Raw genomic sequence first — 23,937 nt, 5'->3', positions numbered from 1 at the left:
TGCAGCACCTGGGATTCCTCATAGCCTTGAGTACAACCTGTGGCATGGGCAGTGCTCACCAGAGGGAGATTTTGATGACTTTTTGGTAAATTAAAAGCCAACATTTGGGGTTAAAGAACGGTCCCTTCTGCTAAAGGTGGTGAGGGATGGTTGTGAGATCCCTAAGAAAAGCAGGGTAGAGCTGGCAGAGGGGAAGTGACAGGAAATGCAAATAAAGACTTTACTGTTTTGGCAGAAAGCTGGAAGTTAATAACAAATAAGTGTCTTTTTTAATGCAAAACATGAAAAAAACCCTTCCCCCCCCCCCCTTTTTAAAGTGAAAACAGCACAAGCACAATAAGAAAAGCTAGCATTGATTCCAGTGAAAAACAGCTTTGGTGGAGAATTTTCAGCATTCTCTAGGTTTCATTTTTGGAAGGAAAAATGTCTTGCCTTGTGTAGCTGTGGAAATGGAAATGGTGACTTTGATCCTTTGGAAAAAGGGTTTCAGCTCCCATTCACTGTCAGGCCTTGTCCTGGCTGCAGAGCAGCAATGTTGGAAGGTTGTGTTTTGGAACAGGGAGGGCTTGGCTACTTTTGTGAGGTTTTTTCCTATTATTTCTCTCTTTCTGAGACCTGAATTTGTACTTTTGGACAGCAAGGGCATTCTCTGCAGTATTCATTTAGTGGAATTAATACAATTGATAACGTTCCACTTGTGTCCTACAGAGCACTGCACACATCTGTGTGTGTGTGAATAAATCAGATACAGTTAAAACTTACTCTTCTTGTGTTAATAAACAATGCAAGGGCATCACCTCATTGTTCTTTTTTCTTCTATTGATCCAGAGGATGCTCCTCAGCATCCTGAGCAAAGGTTCTCTGGGTGGCTGGGTTTGTGTGAGCACTGCAGTTTGGGATAAGTGAGAGTGTGTTTAAGGTTGGGCAATTTTTTTTTTCTTGGTGTGGTAAAAAATATTATTAAGGTCAAATACTTTTTCAATAATAGAGAACAAGACCCTCAATTGGAAAAGAACAGCCTTAGAGCATGAATGAAATTTCATTTAAATTTAATGGACTAGGTTGCAAGTTTTATAATTGGGTTTTGCAATAGGTACTTATTAATATTTTAATCTTAATATTTAGGATAAGTAATTGCTTTAATGTGTAGAAGCCAAAATTATTCTGTTTTGTAAGAAAATGGGTGATTGATTTTAGTGCATGGGACAGCATTGGGAATCCTGGTTTTATCTCATTTATAAGGTAGTTCTAATTATTGTAATATTCAGTCTGTGTGCAAGCAAGGTCAGCTCCATAGATTTACATATGTTGACATCTAAGCTCAATTAGGCCCTGTGTGTGTATATATATTTATATTTTAAAGAGTATATTTTATGTCTTGCCAAGTGAGCTATAAGGGGAAATGTTTTCAAAGACTTTCGTGATCTTGGAGCTCTCGTGATCTTGGAGCTCTCTGCTTTATTTCTAAACCCTGTAATTAGTGGCTTCTGGAAACTGGATTTGCTTCTTCCCAAAGCTGAGGGATATGCACAGTAATTTTGAAATCTAACCTCTAAACAAGGTCTGGCTCCTAATTTTCCTAAGTTAAAACTTGTTCAGATGCCTGAGCATCAAGCTGACTTAAAATAGTTTTTTTTTTTTTCTTTAGTACTCTCTCTTTTTTATTATTTTCCTTTTTTTTTTTTTTATCCCCTCATATTGGAAGAATACAAAGTAATTTCTTTGCCCTGCTAACACAGTGTCAGGGCATGGCAATGTTTGCACTTCACTGTTTGCATCTGGAGGCTCTGGTGGTGTTTGAGACTCTTTGTAGTTCAAGTTGAATTATGTTTGTGATTATCATCAACCCTTCAGAAATTTAAATTAGTATGCAAATAACAGAAAAGATTATCAAGTTTTTAATTAGCATGTAACAACTTTTCCACCCAGATAAACTAGATTGATCTGTTGTGTGTGCTTTAGCTGCATTTTTGAAGTGTTCTCAGCCCAGCCTAAGAAAAAACAAAAAGAGAAATACTACTGCAAATTGTGAGCTGCAAGATACCATTGAAAAATGGCAAACATTCTTGATAAATCAGAGGCTTCACACAGCACCTCTGTGAATATTTTATATATTCACTCAAACTTAAATGTGGTTGTTGCCAAAAAACCCCTACAAGCCCCAATGGGATCTCAGGGAAGCTCTGTCTGTGCCCTGCCTTGGATCCTGCCTTTCCTGGCCCCAACTCCCACCTGAAAAGGGCTGTGGAAGGACAGCAGGTGTGTTTAGTTTGGGGTGGGAGACAAATAGTTCTTGCTAATGAGGGCAGGTTTTAATTCACCAAAAGCTTTTTGGGTTGATAAATACCTTGGAGTTTTCTGATCTGGTGTGAAATAGCTGGTCCTAAACTGCTAAATATTTACAAACAAGTGATCTGAAATTTCTATTTACCATCACAGTGATGTTTAAAACCTCTGTGTCTTTGAGAAAGTGAGTAGTACAGCATAAGAACTGCAGTACAGAATAAGAACTGCGCTACAGCAAGGCATTTAAAAAAAAAAAAAAAAATTTAAAAATCCATCTGCCAGTCCAGACAAGTCATTACCATCTATTCCTGGGCCCTACAAGTGCTTGCAGCTCTAGATATTTTCAGGCATCACCATGTTTTTGGTTTCCCTGGCGTTTTGTTCAGTGGGAACTGAAGCCAGGCTCTCTGGTGGCCTGGTCCTGCTGGGAATTCCTAAGTTAGCTGGCAGTGTGTGACACACACACTCATAAACAGATTTCCTCACTAGACCATGCTGTGTTTGGTGTTTTTAAGCAGCACTGCCTAAGTTTAGGGTATGACAAGAATGGTGGAATATACACATTCTTTTGTTACAAGTCAATACTGGGTGTAAGCCTACTGTTTCAGTCTTGAGAAGCTCCAGTGATAATTTTGTGTTCTCTAATGTCTGACACGTTGGTGAAACCTTTAACTGGGGGACAGGTAAAACAGGAAGGAAGGCACCAGCTTTAGCTCAGAGATGCTCTGCCTGGTAGGGCTTTCTTTAATTTTTTATTTATTTTAAGGGAACAGCTAGTTTGGTGTGATTAAAATCTATTTGCAATGCAACTTTATGACTTGAAAGAAAAGTGGAAGAATGCACATCGGGAAGAATGTGTGGTTTGATCTCTTCTGTTCACTGGTGCAGTTGTGAGTACTTAATGCTTTGTAAGAAGTGTGTAAAGTTATGTTTTGTGGTGTCTGACTCACTGAGGGAAGAGTTGTGTTTGCTCTCTGTGGATCTCAGAGGCTCAGCTGTGAGATTGCTGCTTGCAAGGAACTTGAAATGTCATTTTCCTTGTGGTACTTTTCTGGACTTGCTGCGTGCTCAGTCCATTTTAACTGTATTTCCTCATCACACCTGAATGGATTTCAAAGCAAACACCCCATCTCGCTTCAGGGAGAATTCTTATTTTCCTTTTCTCCTGTGAAATCCATTCTAACAGAAATGTGAGAACTGGGGTGGTGAGAGCAGCAGTGTTGCAGTGGAGTGTGCAGAAAAAGAGAAGCCTTTTCCTTCAGGCACATCGCCACCTAGCAACCCTCAACTCCAATGCGCTCCTTTCCTAGGGAAAGAAAAAAGGCAAAACCTGTTTTTAAATGTTCTTGCTTTATTCCTCCACCTCCTCCTCGGTGTGCATTGAGGTTTCAGTAGGTGCCTGTCTGACCTGAGGAGCTGCAGCTGATAATTATCCACTCAAAAATGGAATGATACTGAGCAGCACTGTGTGGCCACACAGACATATCAGAGTGTGTCTCACCTCTAGAAAGCCTATTTTTTCCTCTCAGTTGCTGAACTGGTCGCTGTTTCAATAGTAGCTCTCTGTGATGATCTTCATGGGTGGAATTTCAGTTGTCTCCCATCTGCGGGGTTGATTCTTGGCCAGTGTTGCCCATTTTCCCCCTGGAAGATGATGTGGAGTGCAGGCACCAAAGGAATTTTATTTTCTCAGGCTCTTCAGCACTGCCTGAGGCAGCAGCACTTGTGAGAGAGCAGAGGGACAAGAGGGTGGAGGAGGGCAGAGAAAAGGCAAAAAAAGCGCAACTCCCTGTATGTTTGTAATGTTCAAATGCTCTAAAACCCATATAAACTCTCACTGTCAAATCTGACATCATAGGCTTGATATATTGAGACTTTTTTCCCCTACAAAAATTCAGTTAAACAAATAATATCCAGTTGTAAGGATTTATTTTTATATTAAGTCCTGTTATTGACAGTGGTGATTGACCTGCTCTTTTTTGTTTTCCTTATTTTGCTTTTTGTGCCTCAGAACACTTCTGTGGTGAGACACTGTTGTGTGCAGACTGAATTTTTGCTGTCTGTGTTGAAGCGCAGCAGATCCCTGAGAGGCTGAGGTCTGTCCCCTGCTCTGTGGGATAATGAGACTGAAATCCCATGTAAATCCCACCGGAGCCCGCGGCTTTCCCGTTACCTCTAGAGGCTGCTGTTGTGTTAAAGTTCAGTGGGTTCACGGCGGATCCCAGATCTGGGATTCGCTGCCTGCCAGGAGGAGGGAGGGTGCAATCCTAGAGGAAGTACTCCAGACAGTGTGAGGCAGGGATACCACAGCACGGAACTGTGTCTGCAGCTATCGGGATGTAGAAGGAATTGATAAAAAATAGCCTTTTTTCTAACCCACCGATGCTGCATTGATTATTGGTTTCAGTTCGGTGGAAGGACGCTCAGATGGATGAGCAGCAATCCGAACTGAGAATTTGCTGACAGGAAATAAGTACTTTACAGTGACCCTGTCACTATTTGAGGTCAATGCCTGCTGGATTTGGATTTGTTGAGCTGATACATTTTCTTCCAAAGACAGTTTCCCTAAGAATGGATCTTGGGTTTAAAATGTAATATGAGATAGGTTTACATTGATAATTCCCCCCACTCTTTCAGTAGGCATTGCCTTGTTTTCAGCATAGATATTTTAATTTAGAAGTTCAAAAAGCTCCCGGTGTTTGGTACCAGTTTATGATTATTTGTTGTGAAGCTTGCTCGTTATGCAACATTTGACAAGTCTGATCAGAGTGTGCACTGAAATGCTGAAAGCCATTCACTTAACAGGGATCATTATTGCCCAAAAACCTGCACACCAGTGACTGCTGGTCTAATAAAGGAGAATTAACTCCTTTATTAATGTCTGGACAGCACTGAGTAGTCAGTGGTTTGTGGACAACACCCAACCATGCTTTTCCAAACAGCTTGGAGAAATATGTAACTTTAAATATAGAGGAGAATTCAAATTGGACTTGGAATTGTAATGCCCATGTGCACCCCTGTCTAGTAGGGCACTGCTTTAAATCAGTTTAAATAGTGCTTTCTTTTCTTCCTCATCTCCTGCACCTCCCACAAAAATTCAAGTATTTTAAAGTGAAAAGATTAAATACTTCTTGTCCTTCCCAAGCATCCAATTCAGGTGAATTCAGGGATGCTCTCTATGTTAAAAACTGTACATATCAAAATATTGTTCCCAAAATTGGTGAGGAGCTTGCATTTCATACTGAAGAAGCGTGCCTCTCTTTTTTTTTAATGATGTACGTGTGGATTTTTATTGCTGTTTATATCTTAGAGGGCTCAGACTTCTCTTGATGTCTTGAACAGACAGCTATTTTAATTTGATGGATTGGTGTAGAGTATCTCTGTGTATGCACAATATGCAAAACTTCTAGTGCCCTGCCTAAAAATCACCATATTCTACTCTTTATTAAAGGTATTTCTATTTTTAGAAAATAGCATGGGCTGCTTTGGTCTGTGTGGTTGCAACTTTTGCAGAACAACTGCAACTTTTTATTGGATACCATTCAAGAAACGTGCTGTTACCTCAGCACTGTGTATCTGAAGTGAGGAGAAACCTTTCTTATGTTCTAGGCAAACTTCTTTAGAATATTCAGTAGATACTAGCAGTAAATTTAAACCACCTGTTCTCACTGAAATATCCAGAGCATTCAAGCAGTAACTCTCAAAATGTCACCCTGTGGCTTGGCTCTGTCATGTCCTACCTTCCCCTTCTTGAGCAGAGGGGAGAACTTCTCAGGGTGCAAATGAAAGTGTTTTAGTGGTTCTCTCCGTCTGCCCTTGTGTGTACCATGAAGATTCTCTATTCCAGACAGGCAGGGATGAGCCGTGCTCCAAGCTGAAGAGGGCAGAGGGAACATTAGGACTCCAATAGCTTTTTTAGTTTCTCTTGGAGCAAACTTCCCCGGGGTTTATTTCTCTTTTTGTATCAACCCCAGACTTGAGGTGCTGATCAGCCGCAGGAAATGCAAACCGGTGCCCATGAGGTTCGCGCATGCTGCCACCCTCCCAGATGTTCTGCCCTCCCAGATGAGTCGCACACATCTGTCTGAGCAGGCTTTGTGCTCCAGGTTGGGACTGCAGAAGGGCATCATCGGTGGGTTAGAAAAAAGGCTATTTTTTATCAATTCCTTCTACATCCCGGGATGAGAGAGTTGCAGCACCAGTCTCCATCATTTCTGTCACCTCAACTGGAGCTTTGGCAGCTGCTAAAGATCCAGAGCCCGGAACGTTTAACCACTAATAGCCCTTGAAAAATCCGATCTGCCTGTGCCCTGGTGGAATTGTAGCAATGTGCGCGATGCCTGTTTATATGCATGGAGAGAAACCTTTTTAAACTGTTTATATACAAACTATATACATGGGGAAATGGCCACTGGCTCACGCCTTTTATTTTAATTGTCTCTCTCATTCCTGTGATTCCATTTATCATTCCTGCGATGCCATCCTGCCATTCCATGGCTGCTGGTCTGTCCTCTTGCTGTAGAACCGCATTACTTCTCGCTGTAAGGCACTGAGGCCGTGCTGGGGGGTGAAACAGGCGTTGGAGAGGCAGCATTAGTTTGAAACAGAGGATCAGCATCCGCCCCCCAAAGCTGCCGCGCTGCCGCCCGTGCCCGGGGGAGGCCCCTCAGCGCCGCGGCCGCCGCTTCCTCCCCTTCCAGCCGCCTCCTCCTCCCGCTGCTGCCGGGCGGTGTTTCCTGTGCGAGCGGCTCTGACGCGGCCGTGCCTTCCCTCCTCCTCTCCTCTCCTCCTCCCTCCCTCTCTGCCGCCCCCCGCTCCGCTCGGGAGCACAAAGCACCCCGGGCACGGCAGCGCCTGCGCGGGGCGGGCCGGGCTCTCGGCGGAGCGGGCTCGGGGCCCGCGGGCAGTGCCGGCCACTGCCGCTGTCAGCGCCGGCGCTCGCAGCGGGCTGCGCCTGCGGACCTGCCCTCCTCCCTCCCTGCCTGCCCTGCCCTGCCCTGCCCCGCCGCCTCTGCTTTGCTTTTACACTCTTATTTTTAATTATCATTATTTTTTAATTTTTTTTTTTTTTTTTTTTGAACTGGGAAGAACTCCGCACGGCCCCCCCCTCCCCCGGCCCCCCCTCCGCTGCGCAGCGCGTTCCCCTCGGCGGGCTGGCAGCGGAGCGAGAGCGCTCGGAGCCCGCTCCCCCTTCCCGACCCGCTCCAGGCTGGGCCTCTGCTGGAGTTTGGAAGCCGGGAGCGCTTCGGCACCGTCTGCCCGGCCGCCTCCCCCTCCCGGAGCCGCTCCTCTCCGCCAGCCCGATAAATGCTGTTTATGAGGATGGACCTGTTGAACTACCAGTACTTGGACAAGATGAACAACAATATCGGCATCCTGTGCTACGAAGGTAATGGTGCCTCTCCACGGGAAATCAGTGGTGCCCTCGCACGGGGAGGGATGGATGGATCCCTTCGTCGAGCGGTGCTCGCTGTTGTTTGTCAGCGGGGATGTTTTCGGAGATCGCCGGTGCGGGACGCCCCGCGGGCTGTTGTCAGAGCTTTGTTTCAGGGCAGGGATTTCTTTCTTTCCATTTGAGGGGTTTTTTTTTTCTGTTCATTTATTTATTTATATATATATATATATATTTTTTTTTTTTTTTTCACAAGCCGCGTTTTCAGCGCCAGCTTTACTTTCCCTCGCCGGCCGCATTGCTGGGACTAAAGGCCGGGCTGGCGGGCGGGGGTTTGTCCGTCTCTCCCACCGCCGCGGGGCCGGGTCGCGGCCGCACACGTGTGGGCCCGGCCCGGCCGCTGCCGGGGCCGAGTGTCCGGCGTGTCCCCGCGGGGCCGTGGCCATTGTTCGGCCCCCGGAGCCGCCTCCCCCAGCGCCGCCCCGGCCTGGCCCCGCCGGCCTTACACAAGGCCCGCGCTGCTGGAGCGCGGCTCCCGGTGCCCGGCGGGGCCGGCCCGCGCTCCTCGCCCGCTGCCGGCGCTCTCGGCCCTGCTGGGAAGGCGCCTGAGGTAACAGGGCTAAATCAGTTTCTTAATCTTCGCGGAGTTTTCTCTACGTGCGGCTCGGAGAAGTGGTTATGGCTTGGCTCTGCCTGCAGAGAAAGGCACCGCTGAGCTAATTCGGCTTGGCAGCGGGGCTGGTTTTGCTGTAGCCACACACAAGCACGGCGAAAAGCGCTTTTTTTTTTTTTTTTTTTTTTTTTTCTGATTCAGCAGGAACGTTTTCCATGTTCGTTTGGAAAATAAACTTGCTGGAGTTGTCAGGAAAGAAACAATGCGGAGCAGGCACAGGGCAAGGAGATTTCTGTTCACACTGCTCAGAAAAAGGCCAGGCCAGAACACAGGCAGCTGAATCTCACTTTGGAAATTACAGTCTTTTCTGTCCCTTAAATCAGCACGGTTTCTTCCCTTCAGGAAGTGGAGGGGCTCCCTGTTGTACTGTTAATATCTTTGTTTCTCCTTTTATTCCTTCTTTTTCTTTCCTGCACAAATATGTATATATTCATTTGAGTAAAGCTCTTTTACAGAAGATTGAACTGAATAATACAGAGCTGGGATTCAATGGTCCCAACTTCTTTCTTATCCCATACTTTCTTTGTTAGAGCAAGAACACTAGTTAAAAAAAAAAAAAAAAGGAAAAGGAAAAACAACCTTCAGGATCCTTTAACTTTCTAATTTCAGGACCGTTTAAATTTTTCACTGCTTGCTCCCTGCAGTAATTAGTGTTTTCTTTGGAAGCAATTGATAACTTCTGGTGAAGACCATGGAATTTTATGCAAAGCTTTATTTACATAATACATCTTTCTGAGTGTTTTGTTAAGTTTTGTTGATCTGTAGTTTTGGCTCATTAGTTCAATTCATTGTAATTATGCTTAACATTTATGGAAGATTCTTTCCAGCCCCCTTTTTTTCCCCACCTCTTCTCCAGTAATTGTTATTTAACCAGATCTTAGCTTTAATGGTTCAAAAGCAAAAGAACAGCTAAAGGAATACACTCTACTAGAGCAGTTTTTGTTTAGGTTAGACATCTGTTGCTATTTTCCTTATTCTGGAAGTTAACATTTTTAACACTAAAATAAACACACACAAAATCAAGAAAAGAAAAGCAAAACTTCAGTGGTGTTTATAGCGAGGTGTTTATATCCCAATGGTTTAAAAAGTATAAACACTGGCAACATCTGCTCTGAACTCAAAGGGTGTTTTAGAGATGCCTACAGATCTTCCAGGCCTCTGCCATGGTATTTATTTTATAAGTGAGTTGTGTCAGCAGTGATGGATCTTGTCTTTCCAGGAACACTGTTGCAGCAGTTACTATATTGACAACAAAACGCCCTTTCAAACTCAATTAATTAGGATTTACTGAAGGCCACACTTGAACTACTTATAAATTGATGCCTTCCTGAAAAGTACTTTTGAAGATACAGGATAAGATACAAATACATTATGTGATGGGAAAACAGGTTTGAAATTTCAGAGGAAAGAAGGATGGGCCTGTAGGCCACAGGAAATAGATGTGTTCCTTATTCCTTTAGATTCCCTCTTGAAACACTTGGTTTTGTTTTTTGAGATGGTGGGTATGCTGGTGAGATGGGTCAGTAGTGTTTTATGAAGTTTACTGGTGGTTTTACTCTTTCAGCTCTGGCACTGCAACTATTGGATTTGCAGCTGCAGCCTGTGCACGAGAGATGCGTTGGTACCTAAGCAATAAATAGGGAAAGTTCCTCCACCGTGTGCCTTTGGCAACCCTTTAGTTCAACATGGAGCAGAGCAGTGTAATTTGCATCCCGAGAGGAGTCCTGCTTTTTCTTGCCCAGCAAGAGTCACAGATAGCAATTTGTTATCTGTGAGCTGCAGGCTGCTGAGTTAATGCCAGCCCTGGAGAGCCTTCCCTGGCTGGGAGGGGCTGGAACCTCCCAAGAACCTCATCTCCTGCTGTTCCTAAATCGTGCCATTCATGATCAAGGCAACTCCAGCCATGGAGTTTCCAGCACAGAAACAGTGTCCAGGTGCTGTTTGGGTCATTAAACACGTTTCTGATCTTGCCTTCCTCTCTGGGGGAAGAGGAAAAATGGTGATAACATAGATGGGATCTGCCTTGTGGGCAGCAGGGTGTCTGCTGGGGCTGGGCTGGGAGTGGCAGATCTGGAAGTTCTCCCCATTAACTGTTCAGAAGGGAGGCTGTGCTGCAGATTTAGCTCTGCAGGTGGAACCTGACCTGAGGTTGGCTGTTTTCTCAACCATGGGATGATTTCTTTTATTGTTTTGTTGTGAGGTTGGTAAAACACTGGCACAGGTTCTCCAGAATGGCTGTGGAGTCTCCACCTTTGGAGATACTCAAATCCCACCTGGAGCCCTGAGCATCCCAGCCTGGCTGAGACTGGTTTTGAGCAGGAGGTTTCTAGGTGATCTCTAGAGGTCCCTTTTAGCCTCTTGGAAATTTCTGCACACTCATGTAATTAAAACAGCCAGGAAAAGGATTGTAACCAGGGATGAGGGGGAAGAGTTTCTGAGAGGGGGTCCATAACTCTGAAGCCCAGATAAAGCCATTTCCTTTCCTGAAGGTTGTTTGTTTTACACTGATAATTTGTATCCTTTTGAGGGTTTTCTTAACCTTATTACTAGTTTTGAGCCCCCATGATGTCCCATGATAATATCAAATCCACCTGATGCTTTTGGAGGAATATCTGAATTTCAATGAGTTGGTGTTTTTTTTGACAAGTTGCGTAAAGAAGACGTTTGAGTTTTGTCTCCCTCCCCAGTGAAAGAAAATTTTTAAATCATTCAAATGGGATTGTTTAATCCTCACCAATGGAAAATGAGTTATATTAGTGATGATTGACCATTTCAGGCAATATATTGTAATATATTTGGTGCAATAGGAAAGAAAAGAAGAAATAATTGGAGAATCGTTGCCTTGGCATCTGGATGCTTATCTTTATGTGAATACATCTGATATTCTTCTACTCAACATTGCTGCCAGTGATCAACAACGGCCAGTTTAATGAGGAGTGCTTTCATATCATTGTTTTCTTCCTAATGAGCTCAGGGACATCAGAAAGCTCCTGGGAGCCCTCGCTGAGGTGCAGAGGCCAGGGAGCAGCACCATTCTGAGGCAGGCTGGCATTCCCAGTGCTTCCTATCAAATGACAGGCATTTGATCCGGGCAGGTATTCAGGGCTGGAACAGCTGCATCTTGTTTTGTGGTGGAAACTCATTTAACTCCAGCTCGATATTCTTTCTCAGCCCGGTGTGTGAGGTAATGGAGTGCTCAGAGTTAAACAAAACAGAGCACAGGTGATCCTGCTCTTTGACTCCAGGGCTGTCCAGCGAGTTTTGGCTCCTGGTTTCCCACGGAATATGCATGAGGAGGTGCAGTCTCCAGGCAGATTTGTTTCATTCTGTTGTTTATCCGAGGGAGTGTACAGATGGTGGTGTGTTGGAAGGCAGATTTCTGCCTTCCTTCCTCTCTCTCCCAGTTTCAGATGCTCTGGGTTATTGCTGCATTCTCAGGGCTGGAACTGCTGTGCTGGGAGAGGCATAAAGAAATGCAATAAGATGCTAAGAAATCCCCCAGGCGTGTTACGAGACTTGGAGCACTCAAAATAGTTATGCAGAGTTCTCTGGACAGTCTAGAAGACTGGGATTTTTGGTTTTTGGTTTTTTTTTTTTAATGAAGAAAATTGGATCCAGACTTCTAGAAAAACACCCCTTTTCGGTTTCAGGACAGCTTTCATTAGTTAGTGGCATATTACATAATTATTTCACTGACTTCCTGTAATGCTGGAGTGTTCTTGGCTTGCAGAGCTGAGTGTCCTCTCAGGGCACTGCAAGGCATCCTGAATATGTGTCTGTCTTCCCCAAAAGGCCACTTCAGATGTTTGCTATCAGAGGCACAGATTCTGCTAACTTCATTTGCTTTTTAATGAAATGCAACGTGTTTTCTTAAGTTCTAAAGAAGAGTTTCCATCAGCTCTCTCTGCTGACCTTGCATTTTTCTCTGCGTTTGTAACATCAGTTTCTCCTATTAACTCCAAAGTTTGGGTTAGTTTCTAAATATATAAAATGGCTTTAGCACTGTTCTTCTGCTAAGAATGGGATAAGAATCTCCTTCACGGCGAATTAAGTGTTCTTACTTGTAATGCAGTGTAAAATTTCTGTTCAAAGCCGTGTAAATTAAGATGCACCTACAGAATGTTCCCCATTTATAGACCATTCTGTGAGTTTTGCTTTTTCAATCTCTTTCATCTTCAGGAAAAAACAAAGAGCCCCAGCTTCACAGTTGGGCTTTTCTTACTCATTTCCTCCTAGCATGAAGTTGGGAATATCCTCTTCAGTACTGACATCAAAATTCAGTTTATTTTCCTCGTTCATCAAAGGCAGGATAGATTTAGGTCATACTTAACCTTTTTTTTTTTTTCCCCTGGAGTTCTGTTGTTCTCGCCCTGGATGCTAGTTCAGCATTTGTACTGAGAACTCAAACAAGGAAATTAAAAACCCAAATATAATAGAGTGTTATCCCACAGCTTTCAGTAGATAAGATAAGCAGCATATTTTTTTCCTGAGATAAAAGGTAGTGAGGTTTGTAGCAGTAAGTTGAATTCTGTGTTAATGAGCAATTTGCTTAAAGGCTGTAACTTGTTACTCACAAGTCAAATTTGTTACAGTGCCAGGTCTCTTTGGATATAAATCCAGGGATTTTAGGAGACATTGAAAAAGCTTAAATTGCTCCAGAGTTTGAACAATGCACTGTATTGTATGGAGAGCTGTTAGAGAAAAAATAAAGCTTAAACAACAGTCTTCATTGTGTGGCATCTAAAATTATGAATGAAAAAGTTCATCCATATGTATTGGCTTTGCCTTTTTTAAATATCTGCTTTGCATGAAAATAGTTGTCTATTAATTTCTTCTTGAGGTTTAATACAGATGGGCCTTTATATTTGATTTTGGCTGAATAGACTACAGAGTTTGAACATGCTGCATGCAGACAGAGTGCCAAGCAATTTAGCAAAGTTGTTTACACTAACAATAATCCAGCAGGACAGAGCCTATAATTTCTCACTGATAATAGTGTGAGGTAGTGGTGAACACAAGTTCCTGGAGGAGTGTTTACAAAAATGGCTTTATACTTCCTCAGTGTTGAAGAACCGTGAGGGGTTTGGGGTTGAATTCCTTCTTTAAAGCCAGCCAGCTTTTCCTGCAGCCTGTATCATCTCCCTGGAAATTGCTCCCCAGATCAGCACGGATAGCTGCACACACAGGGGCATTGTTTGTCCCTGCCTTTGGGGAGAACTGTGGGATGAGGCTGGAGGACAGGAACAGACTCCCTCTGGATTTCCTGGAGGCAGATTTCCTCTGGTGCTTCATCTCACAGCTTTTTTAGGAGTTCTCACTCCTGTCCTACAAGTGGGCTCAGCGGTGTGTGGAGCTCGGGGAGCACTGGTGTGTGTCCTGGGAGGGATGGGGGGAGACGGATCCTTCAGGGCACTGAACAGGCAGTTGAGCTCTTAATTAGGGTTATCTCTGTCCACTTGTAAACCTCATGTCACAGATGGATGGAGCTGGAAGAGGTTTGGTCTTAATAGTAGGAGTAGTCTGGCACTGGTTGTAGGGTAAGGCGAGCTTGGGGGACTTTAGTTCTCAGAATCACAGAATATCCTGAGCTGGAAGGGACTCACAAGGACCATCAGTCCAGCTCCTGGCGCTGCACAGACCCCCCAACAGCCCCACCCTGGGCATCCCTGGGAGCTCTGGCAGCCTCGGGGCCGTGCCCATTCCCTGGGGAGCCTGGGCAGTGCCCAGCACCCTCTGGGGGAAGAGCCTTTCCCTGATCTCCAATGCAAACCTCCCCTGATGCAGCTTCAGGCCTTTTCCTTAGAAAAGGTCATTGCTTGTTAAGAAACATCTCAGTGCAGCTTCTTGTGCAACCTTGGTGCAGTTGAGGTACCCGGCACCACCACAGCACTGGCTCCAGCCAAAGAAAAAGTCACCCAGAAACCTCGGTGAGGTGATGGGATTGCATCAAAGATCTTCAGAGATCTAGTTTTAATAGGAGTGGCAGTCCTTAAATCTCAGAAATATGGCTGGTGGGCACAAAAGCGTGAAACTGAGGTTAGAGTCGTTCCTTATCTAAGTTTCACGGCACTGGTTGGTATCAGGTTTTTTTTAAACAAGAGTTTAGAATGTTTCCTTTCCTAAATTTCATGGCACTGTTTGGTATCAGATTTTTTTTTAAGTAACACTTCTTTTTTTCCTTTCCTTTTAAACTTTGTTGTTGCTTTGTTAAAAGCAAGAACTTGTCAGACATAGTAGCACTTGGTGCACTCCAGCTTTTCCCCCTGAAAATGTTACGTGATGCTTTGTGCCTTGTTTTGGTTTTGGAGGAAAAGCTCATCCACAATGTGGTGTTCATGGATGGAGGCAGGTAATATTCGGGATAAAGTGGAATGTTGCAGCCTTTGTGGCACACAGGGGGAAAGGGAAGTTGCCTTCAGCAGGCTGGTGCCAGCTCAGTTCCCTCACAAACCCCGTGGCTCCTGTTCTTTCCTAATTCCCGTTGTTACCAGAGTCTCTGATTATTTAAAGACATGTTCCTTTTCACTCCTCGTCAGTTTGGAGTGTTCCCTGTCAGCTGTGAGAACCAGGCATTGTAGTGTATAACTTTCCTCCTATTCTTCCAAACGTTGCTAGCAGGTTCCAGGAAATATATTTGCTCTCCCAGGAAAAGTTTGGAACCGGTTGTGTTTAAAAAGCAGTAGTTTTTCCTGGAAACCCGTTTGACAGGGCAGCCATGGAAACCTCCCAGCACTGCACTTTCCTGCTTTGTGAGGCTTAATATTTATTTCTCAGCATGCAGAAATAGGGGGTTTTTTTGCTTTTAAATATGGGTTGTAGTTAGATGTGAGAGAGATTTAGTAAATAATCCTACTTCTCTTTTTTTGCCCAGGGTAGGAATGGCACTGCTGTATGGGAATATAAGCCAATTTGGAACATTTTTTATATTTTGTTTTAACTCAAAACCCCAGACCAGCAGATTGGCAATAGCTTTTGTACAACCTACAAAGTGCCCAGACATCTTTTGCATGAGAAGAGTGAAACCCAAAGCTGCCTAATGGATCTTTTTGAGTAGCTGCTGTTCTTTTGGGAATGAGTGGGGATTTACTTCTTTTACAAATGATATCAACACGCTGTGGTTGCACTTTAGAGATGGTATTGAGACTTCCAATTAATGTTATTTAATTGCTAATGTTCAGTAGGTCTCACTTCTGAAAGTAAATTAAGATATTTGTGACAATAGCAGGTTTGGACACTTTCAGAGCAGAAGATTATGGTTTCTTGGCTCCAGATTACAACATGGGGGCTGTTTTCTCTGTGATACTCTGCTAATTGTAATTAAATGGACCTATAACGAAAATTAATGTTGTCCAGGCAAAAGGAAACTATTTCTATGAATCTAAATGATCTAGGAAGATCAGTAAATGCCGCACAAGAGCTAGCCAAGAAAAATAGGACTGTTTAGTTGTTGTGTTTATATTCTTTGGAAAGCAACATCTTGTAAAGCAGCTCGACAAAAAGTGCTCTTACCATACAGAAAAAGAAGTTGACACAACTGTGGCACCTCCTTTGTGGAGCTTTTATCCAGAACACATGAAATGAAGATGGGGTGAGGGAAGTGCTGTATGATTCATATAGGACAAGTTTGAACTCAGCCAGTTCCTTGGATTTAGTAGAAATATTTATGGCATTGAAGGGGATTGATTTTTTTTTTTTTTTAATATTCTTCCTCCTGCTCCGGATCTTTTTTAGATGTCCTCCCCAGACATCTGGTGTGCATTGGTGCTTGTTTAACCCCCACCCTGCAGTTTTCCTGCTGTGGCATCTTGGAGCTCTCACAGCCCCTCTGTGGTTGGCGTGAATTAAATCTTCTCGGGCCGGCTGGGGGAATGCTGACGTGCACACTTTTCCTGCTGCACACTCCAAACCCAGGCTGCAGCTCCAGAGGTGAGCACTCTGCTCTTGTCCCTCTCTAGGCATCACACTGAGCTATTTGCCAAGGGTGGCAAAAGTGGGGCATTCCAGCATTTTGCAAGGATGTTTACAGAGCCTTGGCTGGGTTCTGTATCTTTGAAAATGCTTCTCTCTGTGATGTTACATAATCCATGTATTTAACTCAGCTCATCACAAAAAAAAATTTAAAAATTAAGTTATCTTTCTTTAAAAACCCTCAGAAGTCCAAGTATCTAAGATTTTTACTGCTTTGAGGTACATTATACTTGCCTTAACAGCTGAGTTCTGAGTTCTTCTTTGCAGTACAGTAAATTGAACACTACCCCATTTGAGTTCAAGTGTTTCTCAATTGGTGCATTTAGAAACAAGTATGACAACAAACACTGTAATACTCACATTTGCATATATTTTGAATCCTCTTTGCAGAATCCTTGCTCTCACAGAAGCTCAGTTAATTCAACTTTTAGCCACTCCTGTGAAATAAACAGTGAAAGTTATCCTTATTTACAGTGGGGAATTAAGAGCTGTAAGTGGCTGAATTCACAGAAAGCTGGGATAAAGCTGACAGCAGCATTCCAAGTGCCTCAGTTGGAATATTTTGCCATAGCTGCTAAACCTTATGGTGACCTCTTACTAAAGAAAATGACTTTTACCTGTTTGAGATGTGCAAATAAAATACGCAATTAATCAGCTAAGCAGACCAAACAATGAGACTTGGACTGCTGCTGTATGGACTTGATCCTTGCTTTGTGCTCAGCAGTCATGGAGGGGAAAGAGGAGCTTTTGGACCAAAATATTGTGACTTTGGCCCCTTTGTAGTGGACCCCACCCAAACTGAGGTGATGGAATCTCCTTCAGTGGATGCAGTTGAGTTCGTTTAGCTGATGAAAGGAATGAGCCCTTACAGACAATGCTGGGAAGAATTTGAAGCTCCCCTGTCTGAGCCACAGGACCTCCCCAGGTCTGTTCCTTTAGATCAGAGCCTGTTGAGTTGTAGAAAAGGAATGTGCCCAGGATGCTGGCAGTTAATTTTTATATTCTCTTTGGAGGATGAGTTGGGATCAGAGACTTAATGAAACAGCAGTCCAGCTGTGCTCGTGCAGTGCAAGCCAGGCTGAGCCCATTTATGACCTCAAGCAGTGCTTCCAAACCTTTTAATTAATAATGCAGTGTCTCACTGCCCCCAGCACTGCTGTTTGGTTCCATTAAAGGCTTCACAGTTAATACAGCCCCTGCTTAATTATGGGGTGGCACATCTTTAACGTGTGATAAGGGGGTAGAGATGTGCAGAAACGTTTTTCAAGTGAGACAGGGAAGGATTTAACAGGTATTTCACTGGGGAATGGTATCCCAGTAATGCAGTGAGAGGTTTGGCTCCTGTGGGGATAGGGTGATGTGAGTGGTGAGTCACAAACACACAGCTGACATTTTTTTGTTACCTCTGTTTTACCAACCCATCTGCACTTCCCTCTCTTTTCTGGGTTCTGTCAGGAGTGAGTTGCTTCTCTTTCTCTGGAATACATCAAGAAGGAGCCTGGAGTTGTTGTCAAAAGGGAGATTTGGCTAAGGACTGGTAGGTATAGGGCAGGAAGACACAGCCCTAATTACAGGTCTTTGAGCTGCAGAGTGTAACTTTGGCACTGCTCACCCCTTCCAACCCCATGGCTGTCAAGATAACTTCAAAAATAAGAACCTCTGCTTGTTCTTGCTTTTCCAAGAGTTCTGGAAAACCTGTCCTCAGTGCCCAGAAAACTGTGAGAAAGGCTGCTCAGCAGCATGTAATTTCTTGGTAGCAAACACAATCCCTCCCTCTATCTGCCCTGCCCTAGCTTCCCCTTGGAGAGAACACTGATTTGGAGTGACCCTGCAGCTTGGCCCCGCAAACCACCCTCGTGCTTATGAAATAAACAGCCGGGCTCTGAGCTGGACAGTGCTGCCATCCATCCCCTGGCACCACGGGACTGGCTCCCTTTTATCCCTGGGACAGCCTCCAGCAATCCCAGCGCTGCTGCTGGGCTGGGTGAGGGTGTTTGAATTCACATCCACCACCTTCAGTCCTTCTGGGCAGGAATGAATTTTCTGCTACCAGCTTTTTCACAGCTGAATCTTCTAGTGCAGCAACAGTTTTCAAGCTTTTGTGCTCTCTGGTTCCCTAAATTTTTTCTGTACATCTCTTCATAGCCTTTTTTTTTTTTTTTTCCCCAGTAAATTTAATGTAGTTGTGTGTCATGAACCCAAGATTAAAAACTGCTATGTCAGAGGCACAGAATTAACATCTTTTTCTTAGTGGTGGTGTGTGCCTGTTTGTTTTGGAAGACAGTCCTGACAGGAACAAGGGTGATATTTTAGATTTTATGTTTCTTATACCAGCACCCATAACCCTGGAGAAGTTACATGGAATCCTTTCCTCTGTATCTCACGAGCTGCTCTGTTCTCTGCACTCCTCTAGAAGCCTTTGCAAGTTCTTGGTTATTAAAATGCTGCATGAGAGCAGCATCTGAGCGAGTGTTGAGGTGTGTCTCAGAATAACACAAATCCAGAGGGCTGAAGGATCTTTATTATCCACCCTGCAGGGCTTGTGCTGAGCTCAATTTGCTCTATTTTACCATCTGAGGCAGAGGCTGGGCCCTCTCTCAGCCTCAGCAAAGCCCTGCACATGAGGAACTGGCACGTCCTGCTCATTTTCCATGGCCAGAGCATGGTCAAAAGACGATCTTGTTTCCCTCTGAATGGCTGCTGTGGTTTGCTGAGGATTCCCAGTGCTCGAGTGCCCTGCACAGTTGTCACTGCTCCCTCGCTTCCCTCTGCAGAAGGGATTTTGGAGCCCGTTCTGAAGGACAAAGGGATTTTGTTCTCCACAATGAATTCTTTGTGGGAGATGGGTTGGAATTGTTCTGCTGCTCAGTGGATTAAAATCTTGGCTGTTCTGTCCAGCGTGGCCGAAGGGGCTCCGTGTCCCTCACACGGGAGCCTGTGAGGCTGCCATCAGGTAGCAAAACCAAATGGAAATCCAACTTTCTCCTGTGTTCATGGGGCCAAATGTGATTTTTTTTTTCTCATTTCACTGTGGTTTAGGAAGAGAATTTGGTCACTTGGGTGCAACTCCCAGGGATCCCCTCAGGGAGTGGGCACTGAGGATTTGGAGCCAGCAGAGTGACCCTGCATTATTCCAGATCCATCCCAAAGGCAGCACCCACCTGTGCATGTCTTTTGCTAACATTTTAAATACATCTGCTTTTCTGTTCATATTTTAAAGCATTTCTATCCTCTCTTGAGGGCCATTTTACCTTCCAGGTAGGGAATATGGGGAAAAATAAAATGGGACTAAAAGAAACATTGCTGGAAAAGCGCAATATCAGATTTCACAGCTCTTTTAGAAAGCTCATTTTCTTGGTGTTCCAAATTTTTCCACATGTACCAAAGGCAAATAATGTGAGAAAAGGTGTTCAGAGCATGTTTATTTTAAACTGTAATAAAAGCTTGTAGTATTGCTAAGAATAGGCTCCAGTTGAAGTAAGTGGAATATTCTTTTTACCTTTCTGTTGCACCTTTTGCTTCAAATCCTTACGAAGGAAAGAGTGCATGATTTATTGGATTTACTTTTACTATGACCCCATTGCAAGTGAACATCTCAGAATTAATGTTTGGAGCATGGCTGCTGTAGAGCATCCTGACTATGTTCATATCCACAAGGGACACTGAATACCCAGAATTTGTGTTACAGGATCATATCCATGGAATATCAGCCATCAGAGCAGAGGGGGTTGTTTTAAACCTGAGTATCCACTAATAGAAATAATATCGAAAAAACAAACAAACAGAGGGAGGGTCGTAAATATTTTCTCTTTAGGGGGAATTATTCAAATCTGAGCTTTCACAAATTGAATCTGTCTCTCTTTGCCATCCCATGAAAATACTGCTCTAAGGTAGGATTTAGTGCACTGAAATACTGCCTTAGCCCCCAATCTAAGAATTCTTTCTGTTGTGACCTTGCTGTGACTTTGATTTACTTTTGAAATAGATGGCAGGTCTGGCTTTGATTGTTTCAGCTAAAAGACAGGCTGGTCTTTGATCAGTTTAGCTTTGTCATCTTTTATATAACAAAGTCATTTAAGACTCTCAGACTGGGTGACAAAAAAAAGAGCACCTAGCTCTGAAACCACCTTTGGTCTGGGAAACAACATCTTCAACATGTTGCCTTAATTATATTTCATTCACTAAATTTTTTTTATTGATAATGTTTTTACATTTTCAATAATATCACATTATCACACGTGTCTTTTGGTGCCCAGTAGAGAGGAGTGTCCTGTTTGCTAAGCATAAAAGAGTATGGAATTTAGTGTTTTCTGCAGGAAATGTAGCTGATTCTTCTCCCTTTGTCTTCCATTCTCCCCTCCTGTGTTTGGGATGCCCAAACTGCTGCCCTTGGCTGAACTCGGTAGCTGGGCTTAGCCCAGAGCTTGGTTCTTCTCTGAGCCAACACAAAATGATAATTGTGCTAATTTTTAGTCCCTCTTAACTGACTTGAGATGGTTGATGCAGGTTTTTACTGGGAGAACTGGCACAAAGGCTCAAAGGAGTGCTCCTAGGGAGGAACCCAGCTCCTTGAGCACAAACCCATCCTGTGTCTGGAACACGGAGAAATCCTTTTCTGACATTGATGTTAACAAGTATTGTAAACAACCCTGGTGTTATTTATCTGGAGATCAGTGTAGTTTAGCATTGATTACATCCAAATCTTGCCTGCCAGATATTTACAATCTTGTTTTAGCCACAGTTTGCACGAGTACAGGTACTCTAAGCAGAAGAAAAGAACACTTCTTTCAGAGTTTTGTAAGAGCTACCTAAATCGGACATTATCTTCAAGTGAGAGCTGCAAATTTATGAGGTAATCTCATGCTCTTAAGTTAGACCCAAGCCTGAGTTCATTGCTGGGCTGGCACTGAACACAGCCTCACAGTCACACTGCTGAGGTGTGAAAGCTGCAGTTTGACAGAGGAAATCTTAAGCAGCTCTGCCAGACCACAGCATTAGAATTTATTCCATCCTGCTTTCCCTGTGGCAGATCTGCTGCCCTCCTTCTTCCCATGCCATCAATCCTTGCCTCCTTACCAAGGAGACTCCCTCAGCTGCTACCTGCTTAGCAGAGCGAGGGAATTTTTCAGCCATTATTGAAGCGTTCAGCAAAGACTTTTTGTTAATCTTATGTACGTGTGAAATAGTTTGTGGAACTGAAGCAGTTCCCCAGCCAAGGCAGTTGATGTAGCAATGGTATTTTGTACAGCTGTGCTTTTACAGCGTGATGAGAGAGAATTTAAGATGAGTAGTTTGTTTTTCACACTACCTTTGAAGGAACAAATAGGGTGATGTTGGCTCGGGGGAGGCCAGTTTGCCATTTTCTGCCTGTTGCACTGTAGTTTTTGGTACACAATACAGCATTTTCAAGACCTATTAAGTAGAAATCATCTCTAATTTTGATTAACAGTATATTTTTGGCAGGATCCTCAAGTGAGCCTGCTGCAGGCTGCCAGTGATGCTGCTGTACCAAATTCTGGCTCCTTTGTGAGGCTTTTGAAGGAAAGATGAGGAAAGTGGGTGGAGGTGATTGAATGCAGAGGTCACTATTTTATGTCCCTGCCTGCAGTGTGGAGCATAACGTGTCCCTCCTTGGCAGGCAGGGGCAGCTGGAGGAGCCAGCACAGAGCAGTCACTTTAATCACTGTATTTTGGTTTTGGCCATGGGTTTTCTGGCGTGCAGATCTCTGCACAGTGGTAGCCAGAGCTTGGTTCCAGGAGTAAGTGCTTTTCATGTGTTTTGTAAACGGAGGAGAAGAGGAGGCTTTTGCCAATTTTTCTCCACATGTATATGTGACTTTCTGGTTTCCTAAATTAGTTTTTTATTATCATAGCAGAAAGCCAGTAAAATATGTGTCAGATAAAGGAATCAGTAAGTTGGCTGCTGAAAGAAATCTATCAATTATAATAGAGAATATTTTCAAGATCTGATTTCATAGCAGCGTTTTTTCATCAGGCTGTTGCCATTAATACTTAATTTTTTGTTGTTCTGCAGTTTGCTGTTTTATTATGCTCTCCAGATAGGCCTGTTTAATGTACTCTAAAGGAAATACAGACTACTGTGACTCTGTTTACAGGGTTTGATACACTGATTCCCAGAATTAAGTCTTATTTAAGCTCATCTTAAATCAGATCTTCTGTAGAAGCAACCCAGAAATAAAGTAGTGGTGCAGAATGCTGGTTTTTGGGAAAGGGATTTTGTTTGTCTGAGTAGGGGTTGCAGAAGTGCTCAGCAATGATATAAGTAATATAATTTGTAATTCTTCTTGGGATGCCTTTCATGGTGACCAAAGGTTTCCTCCTGGGGAGAATGAATGGATTAATTCGTTGTCTTTGGTCAAGCAAGTGAAGCAAATCTGCCTTGAACTGCACAGTTTTAAGGTTGCCTGCAGCCTGTTTCACACAGCTCTGATTCCTGGGGAATTTCCCAGTGCCAGGGCTGTCAGTCCTCTCCCACCATACAGCGTGAGGTGAAAGAACACCCAGAGCAGGCAGCTGGCAACATCTGCACAGGGACTCTGGTGCTGCATGGCAGTTCTGTGTTGATAACTTGTTTTGATGACTTGTTGAATTGAGTAATTTGTGGTGACTTCCCTGCTTGGTATTTGATATCTCAAATCATGTGATTATTTCTTTTTTTTGGTGCATGAATTGAAATTTTTATGCTATTTATCCCAATTTATCTTGGCACAGACTGGCTTCTGTCTTTGCCATAGTGGAATAAAACATGCAATAGTTTATAAATTCATTCCAATCTATTTGTTATTTAATCTCCTAATGATTTTTAGAATATAGGGATAAAAAATAAAATAAATTTTATTTTATAGTATCCTTTTCACATCTATGTTGCTTTTGTGAAGATCTAGGCTCTTCAGCATATGCCATGAAAGTTAATTTTGATCTTGAATCAATAGAAAAAACTGCCCTTGAAGATCTTCATGTACTACTCATTCCTGGGAATTTGGCCTTAAGAACATGAGGCAGCTCCTTTCACTAATGAGAATTTGTCTGCAGGTATTGGAAAAGGTAATTAAAGGTGTGATGCCCATTAATTAAAGTCTGTTAAATGCTCTTGTCCATGTTTTTAATCAATAGAATGGCCTGAGGTCATTGTAATTCAATCCAAGACCTTAAAGGTGAGGACCCTCATGACAAACACCACAACTGAGGAATTTTAAATGTTTGGGGTTTTTTTCTAAAAGTTAATAAACTTGTCAGGAATTCACTCTTGTGGATAAATCCATGTGTCAGATGCAGAACAGAAAAGTAAAACGGGCGAGGGCAGTGCCGGGATTTTCTTTTGAGGAGTTTTTATTCTAACCTAAGGTCTGCATCGTGTCAATCTTCAGCTGGCAAGACAAAGCCTTTCATTTCTGGGTTGTAATTAATGCTCAGACCTTCTGCATTAAAGGCAGCCAGCGGGGGAGAGGAAATTGGGAGGGGGATAGGATATGGCAGCCCCGGCTCCGTGCAGCCCATACCGAGTCGCTGGGTCACAGGAAGGAAGCTTGCTGCCAGAGTGGTGTATATTTTTTTTTCCAGTCTTTGGTGACTCCTGGAGCTCTCAGACATATCTCAG

At 43.6% G+C, this 23,937-nt stretch overlaps 1 protein-coding gene across 4 annotated transcripts in view; it reads left to right on the top strand.

The window, feature by feature from the left end:
• VGLL4 (vestigial like family member 4) overlaps window positions 1-23,937 on the top strand; it is a 73,449-nt gene that overhangs the window by 22,896 nt on the left and 26,616 nt on the right. For 2 of the 4 annotated variants that reach the window (XM_032121152.1, XM_032121154.1), the window contains exon 3: window positions 16,083-16,277. The exons of 1 other annotated variant lie outside the window; for it this stretch is intronic. In XM_032121152.1, coding sequence (XP_031977043.1) covers window positions 16,083-16,277 — 195 coding nt within the window. Of the gene's footprint in view, window positions 1-7,160; window positions 7,676-16,082; window positions 16,278-23,937 lie in introns of those variants that run through there. One more of the 4 variants, XM_032121153.1, reaches the window with a different exon arrangement.

This window comes from Corvus moneduloides, chromosome 11, assembly GCF_009650955.1.
Source record: "Corvus moneduloides isolate bCorMon1 chromosome 11, bCorMon1.pri, whole genome shotgun sequence".
Lineage (NCBI taxonomy): Eukaryota > Metazoa > Chordata > Aves > Passeriformes > Corvidae > Corvus > Corvus moneduloides.
The sequence above is the reverse complement of the archived record's forward strand: the minus strand, read 5'-3'. Positions and strand labels throughout refer to the sequence as shown.